At 37.7% G+C, this 13231-nt stretch overlaps 1 protein-coding gene across 2 annotated transcripts in view; it reads right to left on the reverse strand.

Moving 5' to 3' along the window:
* LIN28B (lin-28 homolog B) overlaps positions 1-12370 on the reverse strand; it is a 129829-nt gene extending 117459 nt beyond the window's left edge. The window contains exons 1-2 of one of the 2 annotated variants that reach the window (XM_068551327.1): positions 12337-12370; positions 4424-4611 (exon numbers count right to left, since the gene is read on the reverse strand). In XM_068551327.1, the coding sequence (XP_068407428.1) occupies positions 4424-4611; positions 12337-12370 (222 nt within the window). Of the gene's footprint in view, positions 1-4423; positions 4612-5450; positions 5461-12336 lie in introns of those variants that run through there. The other variant, XM_068551328.1, reaches the window with a different exon arrangement.
* Between the last annotated feature and the right edge of the window lie 861 nt (positions 12371-13231).

Here is a 13231-nt window from a genome sequence, read left to right on the forward strand (position 1 = left end):
CTGTGAAACAAATGAAATACATTTATGTTAAAAATTCTCTGTGGAACTTCCCTGGTGGTGCAGGGGTTAAGAACCCGCCTGCCAATGCAGAGGACAAGGGTTCGAGCCCTGGTCCGGGGAGATGCCGCATGCCGCGGAACAACTAAGCCCGTGCTCCACAACTACTGAGCCTGCGCTCTAGCGCCCGCGAGCCATAACTACTGAGCCCACGTGCCACAACTAATGAAGCCCGCGGGCCTAGAGCCCGTGCTCCGCAACAAGAGAAGCCACCGCAATGAGAAGCCTGTGCACCGCAACGAAGAGTAGCCCCCGCTCGCGGCAACTAGAGAAAGCCCACGCACAGCAACGAAGACCCAACGCGGCCAAAAATAAAAATAAATAAATTTATTTTAAAAAAATTCTTTGTATCCTATTTGATGGCAAACAATCCCAAATATATAACCCAACAAGAAAATATTATTATGCAAATGAGCTGTAGAGAGGGTAATAAGGAGAATGGATTCCAACCCTCCTCTGGACAAAATAAAGTTCAAATGATCATTTTTATCTTATTAGTTGAGATAATGACTTTAAAAATAAATGTCAAAATCTATGTAAAGAAAAAATTACACAGTAACATCAACAGGTAGTTATTGAGTAATACTGCCCTTCTCCATAAAAGATCTAGTATTTAATTACCATGTGATTCATTTAAAGTACCATCACATATATTAAGCCCTATTAAAAGATTATATTTCAGAAAGTTGCCAGAGACCTTTCCAGGTAATTTAGACATGTTACCCCACAATCTAACTGTGGAGGCAAATTTTTAAAAACTTAAAAACAATAAACTGATAGGAGTATTAATTATTAGCACTTACAAAATAATTGTATTCTAATTGATGAAATCAACTGAGTAAGAACCTAGACTTAAAATCTGTATTAATCATCTATACTCTTACTACTCAGTGTTTTGCACTGGATGCTTAAGTAAGAAATTCCTACAAATTTATCCTACTTAAAAACTAAATCATCACCAAATATTTTAAATACTAAAAATTTTAAGGAACACCTCAAAAACAGTGGGCTGTGACAAAATTCACAGCAATATTTATAGATTTTTGTTACGTTTTTAAAAATACTGAATGCTATCAAGGTTTCAGTATTAACGTGTCAGAATACATCTATTCATTACAAATCCATAAAAATACGATCATTTAAATTACCAGTTAACATTAGAAAATCCAATGAAGACAGTCATTTTGAACTAATGGTCACATACCATCCTCAAATGGCAGAGTCTCACTACATTTATCAACAAGTCTGAAGATAGAGAAAGGACAGCACCTAAGTCTTGGGCATGTTTTTGAGGAGTTGGTGGCATTACAGAAACTAAAAGAAAGTTTGATTGTATTTTTGCCAACAAATTGTAAACAGAATTACGTAACCATAAATGTATAGCTCTATTTTAAGAACACACTCATATATTCTCTTCATTTCATAGCAACTGATTGTTTTTGATGTGCAGTTCTTTGCAGTCAATATTTTTAAAGGAGAAAAAAATATCTGGGTACCTTGGCATGAATTTTTAAAATATTATTTTAAAGAAACTAAAATCATTTCTTTTTTTTATTTCCCCAAACATATACTATTAAAAACATGTTTTAGAATATTTTTTAAAAAATCCAATGACACATGTACTTCTAAACAGTCAAAAAAAACCCCCACTACTTCATATATTTAAAATAATAATTAAATGTCGCTCTAGTTGAACATTTAAAATTCCTAATTATCTATGATGCCTATTCTTTCATAACAAAATAGCATACAGACATAATGGGGAAAAATCTAATTTATAATTATACATAAAATCTAGTATGCTTTCAAAAATGCTCACACAGGTAAAAATGGCAGCTAAAAAAATAATTTTTAAAATGTCTTAAAAACTTCTATAAAATCGTCCTGAATCGCAACCTGACTGTGTAAGTGATGCTCACATGATATCTGCACACATTATTTATGGCCATCAAATTGTTACTTGTAGCTGCTTGGCTAAAATCAGTGGGATCCTGCCTTCTTCAAAACAGTTATTCATATGACTTATATGCAATTTATATAAGCTTCAATATAAGACAGAAACCCCTTTACCTAGGCATCAAAGTTAAGAAGCAAAAAAAACAAAAAACAAAAAAACCCAGCAACAACAACAACAAAGCAACTGATTCTAAATAGTTATCCTTAGGAAAAAACTGAGATATATTTCAAACAGCAAATACTTTAACCATCAAAAACTGCCCTAAAATGTCACTTTCTAATTTTAAATTTAAAGATTATTACTGCGCTGTTTTTTTACATCACAAAAATGCTAATACGTGAGTTTTACTGACTTTTTACATACTTCTTCCTAAGAATGTATCCAGATATATTCTTATGAAAAATACAAATACATATTTTTTGAGAGAATTTTTTATCACATACATCGTTTTAATACTGTTCTATTAGTAAATACATGATGTGTAACAGAAGATTTAAAATAAGTCTAATATGAATAATCTATGTTTGTACTCTAGAAACTATTCACTATGTATATAAAAAAAACTTTTCCAGCAATATAGCATTTCTTAATTAAGTGGATATAGGAATGTTTATCAACATACAACCATTAAATATCTTAAAATTGGATGTCTCATTGTTCTAAACATTAATATCAGTTAATAAAATGTCTACTATTTGAATACATTAAAAGGTAAACATAGAAAACCAAATTATAACAAGGTGTGATCAGACAAAGAAGAAAAGGGCTATTTTTTTTCATTCATCTATAAAACAAATTTATGAGATTGTAAAGAACAATTTAACAACCTAAAGAAGGTTCAAAGCAGGGAAAGCAGGGGCCTGAGAGAAAACGGATTTGTCAATGATTTCAGTCATTCAGTCTAGGGAGGAGAAAAGCAGAAAATGTGGCTTCATTTTGCCACATAAAGTAGGAGGCAAAAATCCAGTAGCCTGTCTGTGGACTTCTATTTATGTATTTAAACCCTGTTTCAATTCACAGATTATGCTGATCCTTCCACATGTAAACAGCCAATAATGATAGCCAGGCCTTTAGGAAAGGAAAACACACACCACACAGCAAGGTCAGGAAGCTACCAAGCACACAGGACAACAGATCAAAACAGAATGGTTTCATATGTTTCTATTGTTTATATACTTAATTTGAAGATGATATTCCTTAGGGGGGAAAGGAGGTTGTAAATTATTACTAAGAACATGCAACATACTATCAAACAAAACAAAATTTTTATGCAAATATACTAAATATTTATTTCCTGCATGTATCTATGTCAGTCAACCTGTAGGACTGATATGCATTCATTCGATTATTTTTAACTTAGATGTCAAGCTAAAATAAACCTCTTTAGTCCTAAATCCCTTTACTCCTAAGAATTCATTACAGATAATTTGTATTTCTCTAACTTCTTTCTATGAAATAATCAAGCTTGCAAACTGTAAATACCTTTATTTTTTTACTATGAAGAGATTAAGCACAACAGAGGAGTGAAAGGGGGAGAGAGATTAATTTCCCTGCTTCTGGGTAAAATTTCGAAAATGAGAAGCAATGACATTCTATTTGGTATTTAAGCATCTTAAAAAATTACAACACAATATAAGCAACAGTGGAAATTTACCCCAAGTAGCCCACTAGCACATTTTAAACATACAAACTAGAGCCGCCTCTGGCCACATGTTTTTTTGAGTTCAGTCTCTTAAAGAGACAGTATCCTTGGACCTATGCCCTACACGGAGCACATTTCTAAAAAGTTTGATTACCAACAATCCTCTCTTGAATTTCTTCAAATCCATACTAGGCCAACAATGTTCTACTCTATTTTACTGTGAAATCAAATTATTTTAATTTGAACCTACAAAAGACTACCGGACAGACAGATATAAAATAATTGGGGAAGCTACTGTGATTAGAGGTGTCTAAAACAAGGGGACCTACAGATTTCTTATAACAGCAAATTGGCTTAAAAAAACCCAAAACTTAATATGATCACTGTTTCCTCATTCATTTCCCACTCATTCCCCAGGCACAGGCCACATAATGTATCGTAACCGATAACACCGGAAGCTACACTACGGCAATTTCGCTGTCGAAAGAAGAGGGGAACTTGCTTAATCAAGTCAACCACCACCCAGAAGTGAAATTTCAGAGATTTCATTTTCTGTTTAGGAAAAGACACCCAGGAAGGTGCCCATGCACACACCCTAAAAACTGTATTCACTGGTGACTGTAAGGAAGATTTTGAAGGGCACATTTTTGTAAGCCCACTGACAAAACTACCGGTCAGCTCCTCCACATGGAAAAAGGTGAAGACGAGGAGAAAAAACCAAAACCAAAACCAAACCAAAACAAAACAAAAAAAACAGTTTGGCTTACTTGGTGTACAAATACATCGACTGGGATATCCAAGGGGCTTCCCTCTCGGTTTATCATGGAGATGAATCCAAATCCCATTCGCACGTTGAACCACTTACAGTGGCCAGTTCCGTGCAAAACCTGGGATTCCTCCTCTGCCTGCTCCGGCAGCTTCCCGGGCTCTTCTCCACCACCTTTGCTTGCCCCGCCTGAGTAGAACAGGACAAAAAAGTCAGTTAGTCAGTATTCCCATACAGTTCAGTGAAAGGAAAAAAAAAAAAACTGCTTGGGAGTGGGGGTGGAGGGGAGAGGAAATGAAAAAAAAAAAAAAGCTATTAAATGGTTGATTCCTTCTTTTATTCGGCAGAAAATATTTTAAATTAAAGGCTTAAAAGGGAAAGCGGGGGAGGGAGGAAGCCACACTGTTCTATCGATCACAACTTCCACGTTTCTGTACATACGTGTACGTTTTCATTTAACTCCGTTTCTCGGCCACATATTACAGTACAGCATGCGATTATTTTACTTGCATGTTGCTGATTTAACACTGATCCCATTTACAAAGAGAAATTTTCAGCGAAACTAATTCTCTCCGGCGTGCCCGAGGAGGAAAGAGAAATCGTGAAGATGGTTAGAACTAGTTAATGCACATGCGGCAGCAGTGAATCCAGGGTTATTTGCAATGTGCATTCCCCTCCCCCCCAATAACTTTCAATTAAAGTTGGGGTGGAATGGGGGAGGGGGCAGGTGTATAAAAGTTTTCTTGGGCTCACTAACTGAAACTGCGCTTAATCACACTCAAACAATTCAAACAATAGCCCCCTGAAAGCTTTTCAAGTTGTGAATCAGTGTGGGCGGTACAAAACATTTTTGGAGATCTATAACAATAGGTTGCAGAAAGCCCCACTGCGCGATGGGGGGTGGGGGGTACTGCTCAGTATTGGGGTAAAAGGGGAAGGGGGGGACGGGCAAAGAAGGGTGGGAGAGGGAGAGGGCGGGAGAAAGGAAGAGAGAAAATCACAGTAAAACAATAGAAAAGAAAATTAACCTTCGGCCATGTTGCCCCACGGGCCCTCTGCTCCAAACTCGTGAGATGAAAACTTTCCCTTTGCAACGGAGTGATCTTCTGCATCAATCTAACATCTTGATTTTGTGCGATCACAAATTTAGCTCGCATGGTCTAATGTGCTTTCCCTCTTTTGATTTTTTTCTCTCCTCTCTCCAGTTTCTGGCCCCCTGAGCACACGTGACTTTGTCAATTACATGCTTTCTTGCTACTAATTTCACCTCGGATCCTTAAGGGGCTGGCAAGAGGAAGAGATAACCAATCGCCATTTCATCTATGCTGACATCAAAATAATTTATGAATGAACACGAAAAACTCAAACATGTTATCTTAAAGACAATTTGGGACGCTTCTTTACGATAAATCAGAATGCCGATTTCGTGCTTTTACTTAAACACAATGGAGGGTCCTTGTGAATCGTCGATTTAGAAAAACGGCACAGTCATATATGTGCACACGCGTGCCTTACACACAAGCCTGTCTAAATAATCTCATTTAAGGGGGAAAAAGCCATTTAAATAAAGCAACCGACGTTACGCTCTTTTCCCCCTAAGAATTCAGCTGCTCCGTTAACAGTAAACCTGCTTGGGATGCAAATTTCATATTTAATTCCATTCTTAGAGGAAAATATGTAATTTACAAAAGATCTAACTGAACCTAATTACACACCCATGAAACTTTAGATAATGGTAACCTACACCTACAATAAGAGAAATGCACACAATTACCTGATTGTGACATGAAATTTGTTTCAAATTTAAAATAAAATGCTACCGGAAAAATCGCTATCACCTTCTTGTAGTCAAATTGTGTTTAGGTTTACCATTTCGGAACATTTTGGAGGGGGCTGGTAAGGAATTGTACTTCACAGGTTTCTCCGCCATCTCTTTCCGGGGGAGGAGATGTGATTAATGACTTCCTAAATAACAGCCCAGTTTTCCAGCCTAACATAGAGTGAACCTCAATCAGTGGCGATTGTTCCCCAAGAGCAAGGCGACGTAGGGCAGGGAGGGGGAGGGGAGCGCCAGGCAGGGGAGGTGAAGAGGAGCCGCCAGCACAGGCGGCTGCGGAGCCAGAGAAAGAGGTGGGGGAGAAACAGCGGGCGCGGGCGGGGGGAGGGGGTGAAAAAGGGAGGCAAGTGGGAGAAAAAAGGTAAATTTATATCTTATTGACCGGACCCTGACATTTTAAAAGTCCACTACCAGGGGACAGAAGAGTTGAATAAACGAAAACTTAATAACGGATTAGGCTCCTACCGTCCCTTCCCCGGCCAGCCCCCGGTTTCAAACTGCTTACCCTTTACCTTTAAAATTGGTTCAAACGATTGTTGATTGCTAGATGCTGACACCAATACTGCCTCCCTCATCGACCACTACAGTAAATGTTATAGATCAACTAGAAATGCTGGATTTCCTTTAGAATATAAAATAAAACCCGTCTTTGAAACATTAAAACGCACCACTACTCTTCCCCCACCCCACCCCCATTTTCTTAAACAAGCAGTTTACCGAGAAACTGTACAGATACCACTTCCCTTCGGCAAAGCTACGGAGCTTACCCTCCCCCACTATACCCGCAACCCCCCTCCCCGTCTCTCCAAACACACTCCTAACTCTAACACTGTTTCACACAAACTAAAACGTAGGGATTCTGACCGAATCTAAAAGCTTTTGAAAATCCACATAATGCACTTATTTACACCTCCTCCCCATACTAAACAATGAAATATAAATTTATACTAATTAGTTAAGATCTGAAGTAAATTGATGTATATAAATAAATGTTATTCTCAGCTGTTTGTGGTAAAAGGCTTCAATCGAGACTGATTAACTTGAAAAGATTTTTCGTCTGTTTATTTCTTTTGTTGTTTCTCAAGAAAGGAGGCAAAGCGTTCTCATTTTATTTACTTTGTGTGTGTGTGGGGGGGGGGGATAACCATGTGCCAGCTGGTAGGGAGGAAAGAAAAAGTGTAAAAATGTAAATGATTTTGAAAGAGTCCCAAAAAAGCTTGAAGCTCTCAAAAAAATTATTTACTAACAAAACACTCACTAGGCATTACTTTAATAGTAGAAATCAACTGATTACACTGACCTATAATGAAATAACTTTAACGATGGTATTCCAGGTTAAATATTTTGAATAACAGGAAATAGAAAAACTAATTTGAATAAGTTGTGTTTTTTTAATATTTTAAATGAAAGAACTACTTTTAAAAATCAACATCTGGTAACAGAAATAATGTGAAAAGTATTCATGCAAATTGAGGAAATGCCATTATTTATGTAAAATTATCATAAAATTCACAGGCAGTATAATTTAGTTTTGTCACTGACACACATTCATGATAAACAATGTTTTATCTGTAAGCATGTTTTTAATTAAAAAATAGTCTAATCATCATAAAATCAGAAATATGTAGGTGGGTTCTGAATCCTTGTTTGTTAAATTTGATGAAATTCAAACCTATAAATACATAGATGAAAAGTGTGAAATGCCATGAGTGAACCACATTGGATGGTATGGTTATGAGATTCAGTTTTGCCTGATTGGGGGCCTCCAGTATTAGTGGAATTAAGGTAGGGTTCACTGGACTGGTCACTGGTGTCAGAGGTTATCGACTCATTCATTTCCTGAGAGGGACATCGGCCTTTCAAGTCGTGTAGAAAGCTTTTTCCAACTGGGGACTTTGAGAAATCCTCTAACATTCATTCACAAAGAATTTAAGGCAAATGCATTTTACATACCTGGTGGGGGGGGGATTGGAGTGGGGTCGGTAAAAGAAAGGGGGAGAGAAGGGAGGAGGAGAGGGTAGAGGGAGGAGAAGCAGGGAAGGGAATTGGGAGGGAGGGAGAGAAGGAAGGAGACTGACAGAAAATATCAGTCCCCATTTCAGGGATATGGCACTGTCTTTTAAATAGACTCATCTTTTCCTGCTCCCCCCTCAGTCTTTTGAGCCTAAGATCCTTTTATGAAACTAACCATCATCTTTTTAAGCTCATAGAGTTCTTCTTTCACCTAAAATGGTCCCATGAATCTCCTAGAACGCTTTCCAATTTGTCACCTTCCTGAAGTCTTCTGGTTTTAATTTTTTTCTCATTTCCTACTTGTTTTTAGTGCCAGAAAGACCTGTGCTTGACTCAAAACGCATGTTTTATACTTGTGGAAGCCAAATGTTTCAGTAGCTTGATTTATCATACTTCTTGCAAAATGTCTTTAAAATGAGTTCAAGTAGCTACAAAGAATCCTCAATGCACTGGGGGTAAAAAAAAAAAATCAAGGAAATAACCTATCATACGCCCGTTGGTTATCACAATCTAAGATTTCTACATTTAAAAAAGTACATATTTTTTCTTTCTTTCTTTTTTTTTTTTAAAGAATTCCGACAGTACAATGCAAGGAGCCGAAAGAGGTGCCAGAGCCCACCGTCGTTGTTTTCAACTATAAGCAATGAGTGACTTCTATTACAGCTGAAACAATGCTTCGGTTCTTCTTAAAACTAGGAGGAGGGGCTGCGGCACTGCGACGAGCGGCTCCACCCGTGCTCTGCGTCCCGGCCGACAAGGCCGGGGTCTGCAGCCCCGCGCTGCCCTCGCAGCCGCGGATCTTCACGCGCAGCTCGCGCCCCCAGGGTCGCCGAGACCCCCAGGTCAGCGGATCTGCCCCTTCCCTCCACCGCCCGCCCCTGCCACTTCCTCTCCCCGTTCTCTCTCCAGTCACCTTTCCCTTTAGTCACCACATCACCACCTCCTCTCGAGAAGTCAAGCCGTTCCAAAGAAGGCTGAGGATTTCTCACTAATTAGGGGACATTCATATTTGTCATTTCGTCCCGACAAGAGGAACACCAAACAAAAGAAACCTTTGCCTTCACCAGGATGGAGGCAACGCTTGGCGCACCCTACTACCCTCCCCGCGTTTCCAGACACGTATCATGTATAATCTGATCCCTTCATCTGGGAGATGTCAGTCTCCGCAAACCAAAAAGTGAAGTCAAGGGGGGGAGGGGTCATGAGGAGAACCCGAGAGAATGACCACTCCACCCCCCACTGCCCCACCAGGCCATGCCTAAAATGGAGCTGTCTTCACACAGACCCCTGGCGCCGTCCTTTCGGGAAGCCACGAAAACGTCGCCGTGCGCCTTTGGAGGATCAGGAAAAGCTGTCGGCGGGGAAGGGGGTGGGGGGCGGCCGGGGGCGATTTTAGGGAACCCGCTGTCTGGCCGCGGCTTGAGGTTTCCCGCCCAAAGGCTGCGGACCCGCACGTCGGGCAAACTGTTGCCGATCCCTCCCACTGCGTTTCAGTAAACTACTTTACCCGCAAATAACTTTCTTGAAATTCTTGCAACACGGAGTCAGCTGAAAGGAGTACTGGACTGGGTGCGTTGGTCTTATAGCACAGGCACTTTAGAATATGGGGGCTATTTGTTTTTGTTTCCGAAGAGCAAAATTCCGTTCTCATTTAATTTCCTTATATGAGGGCAAAATGCTCTGGCTTAACACAATTGTTCCAATTTGGTAATTTTTACACAGCTGTAAAAATCTCTTAAATATTTTCCTTAAATAGGTTAACATATTTCCCCAGGTATAATTAAATAAAATTATGGAAATACGGGAAACGATTAGAATAAATTTTAAGTGTGCCAGATAAAATTGCCTTTATATTTCAAAAAACAAGCATTTGCAAATGTTTCCTTCTTTTTGGTCCCTTACGTTTCAGCAAAGTATTTAGAGCAACAAAATTAATTCAGAAAAGGGGCATTATTTTAACACCATCATTTTGTAGAAAGTTTATTTTTTTTTAACTGGAATAGCAAAAAATCATATTCTGTTAACATACTTCTTCAATTAAAAGGAAAAATAAAAATGTTATTATTACTCCTCCCAAATATTTTCTGAATTGTGCGCAACAAATACTTTCCTAAATGATTCTAATTAAGACAGCAATAGGTTAGAGAAATCATTTAGTAATAAGCATTACATTACTTTGCCCAGAATAGCACAAAATGAAGGTTCTTCATGTTTTATTTGAAAAATGAGTCCAGATTTTTCACCTGTACTACTTGAACAGGTATGCCTCATAATTTACAAATCTTTTTGCAATAAATATTCTGAGTCTGCAGAAATGACACTAAATAATGTAAACATACAATTTTTCCCTCTCTCTCAAAGCAATGAATGAAAATTTACCCTTTAAAACTTAATCTCATCAAAATAAATAACTGGAATAAGAGTGTGGACTGCTTCCTAGGTATTTCTTTTAATATTTTCACTTTAGGTTAATTCGGGGGAAGAGGACAGGTAGGTGGAAAATGGGAAGGGAAAAAATAGTACAGGAGTAAAAGATGAGGCAAATAAGAAGAAATCTTCAGGCTTTAAAGATGCCTGTGCAGGAGGCAAATCTGTGGAGAAAAAGCACCCAGCTAAAAACCTGGAGGCCAGAGTTCTGGTCCCATTTAATGACCTTGTGTGTGACCTTGGATCATTAAGCTTCTCTGGGCCTCAGTTTCCTCACCTGCAAAGTGAGGACACTGGAGCAGTTGATGTTCAAATCTTTGGCTTAAATGCAATCTCTGGCAATAACCTTTCTTTTGGTGAAAGTGCAACCTCTCCCCGGCCAACCCTTTTTAATCACAAGGGAACACAGACATGAAACTTTATTGCAGTCACTTAACACACTGGTGTTAACATTACTTCCCAGCAGAAGAGAAAAGGGCCTCTGGACTGCCTCCAATTTGCCCCCAGAGGATAACCACAATCAATAGTAAGGGGAAAAGAGCTGGTAAATTAAAATATTGTGGCAACTTTTCAGAATCTTCTTTTTCATGGTACTCTTTAGAGCATCATCTCTATGCCAAAGGATTCACTCCAGAAAAAAGGAAAGTGCTTGTCAAAAGGCAATGCCTATCAGTGGTTTCCTCATTAAACCTTTTGATCCCTACTGCTTTCCTCTTGCTACCTACAATCCTGTATTTGATAAGCTTAATAATAGAATAACAGCTTTTCACTTGTACTTATAAATGCTCATAAACTCTGTCATCTCATAGCTCTTAAGAGTTTTGAAAGTAGTATTAGTCAAGAGTAGAGCCAAGGCATTAACTGCATGAGAGCAGAAGCCAGAGTAATACATTAAAATAGTAATACAAATAAAACTGTTACTGAAAATAGTGTTGTCAGTTTTCAGTTAGTTTCAGTAATACAAGAGAATATTTCTCCATTAAAAGCCTAGGTTTACAGTACACCTAAATAAATGAAAGGATATATATATATATTTTTTTTTTTAAGCGTAGGTTTAAGATGTTAAAAGTTCACGACTCATTTTTGTAGTATAATGAGGAACAAATTTGATTACATGCTCATGAAAAGCAAAATAAATGGAGCTTTCCTAGATTAGGAAAATTCTCTAATTCCCTGAAAAACATGGCTAATATATTGTGCTATTTATGTTATGCTAAATTTTTTGAAAACGGGAGCAAGTCTCTAGCTTTAAATTAATTCAACATATACTTGTGAGTGTCTATTTTGCTACGGGGTTTACAAAAATGAACAAGCCACAAATACTTTTCATTCAGCTCCATTAACATTTAAATATTATCTGTTTTGCCTGAGATACGGAAAAGGGAATCACAAAATCCAATATTGCTAAAATCAGGAGGAAAAGGAGTTAATTAGAAGATTTCATCCATGCAATTCTGGTGGGAGTATCAGTTTATAGATGAAGTGATCTGGAGTACAGTAGGTACAAGATGGGTACCATATCCATCTTGCCAAAGTGAAGAATGCCTGAGGGCTGTCATGTTTTCTCATATGCCTCCAGTGATCTTTTTAAATAAATATTAGTTAAGTAAAAATTTAATTAAAAAAAAAAGACTAACCTGGGGCTGATGAAACCTGGTTGAATGACCTCATTGTCTTCTGAAGAACCTAAAATCAGAGAGCTCAAGTCAGTACTACATTAATTGCTCATTTAATTGCCTCTTCTTCAGCTTAATGGCTCATTAGAAAGCAATAAAATGCTTAGGTTTTGACTCTGTGAAGTGACCTGTAAACTTTTTTTTACAATTTAAGACTCACCTAGCAAAATTAGATAACCAATTGGCATAAACTTGCCTTTCATTCCAATTAAAGGATGGTAGTTTAAAAAACATTCTAAACAAGACCACTAAGATGTAGTCAAAGATCCAGATTTCAGGAACAATGCAGTTTTAAATTTTTTTAATATTTAATTTTACACTGTAATTCAAGAATCCCATTCTTTTTTTTAACCACAGTTAAAAATGAACTTAACCTATAATACTATGTTCCTTGATGGACTAATTTGACTATTCAGATATCTTTTAGAAGATAAATCATGAGACTATAATTGTGATACTATACCCCTGATACTGGGTCTATTATATTCAAATACTTTTTGAGAAAAAAATTACTTTAAGAGGTAATACATTTAATCATTGAGTATATTTAATTAAAGGTATCTAATATGCATTAACCCAGATTTTATAAAGCAAAAACAGTTCTCCTTAAAAAAATATGAGCAAGTACTAATGTTTCTAATATATCCACTGGCAGATGTCACAACACAATAAAACTTGCAATAAAGAGGTCACCCAGTAATGAAGTATAGCGGTTGGAAGAAAAATTCCTGATGACCACTGAATTATCATTTTTATCCTCGGGTCCAAGTTATTAAGGCTTGGAAAGCAGATTGGTTTGAACATGCATCCACTCACCTGCTACCACCCAGGGCTGTCTTTCCTCCCTTAACTAAGT

Source organism: Eschrichtius robustus, chromosome 9, assembly GCF_028021215.1.
Source record: "Eschrichtius robustus isolate mEscRob2 chromosome 9, mEscRob2.pri, whole genome shotgun sequence".
NCBI lineage: Eukaryota > Metazoa > Chordata > Mammalia > Artiodactyla > Eschrichtiidae > Eschrichtius > Eschrichtius robustus.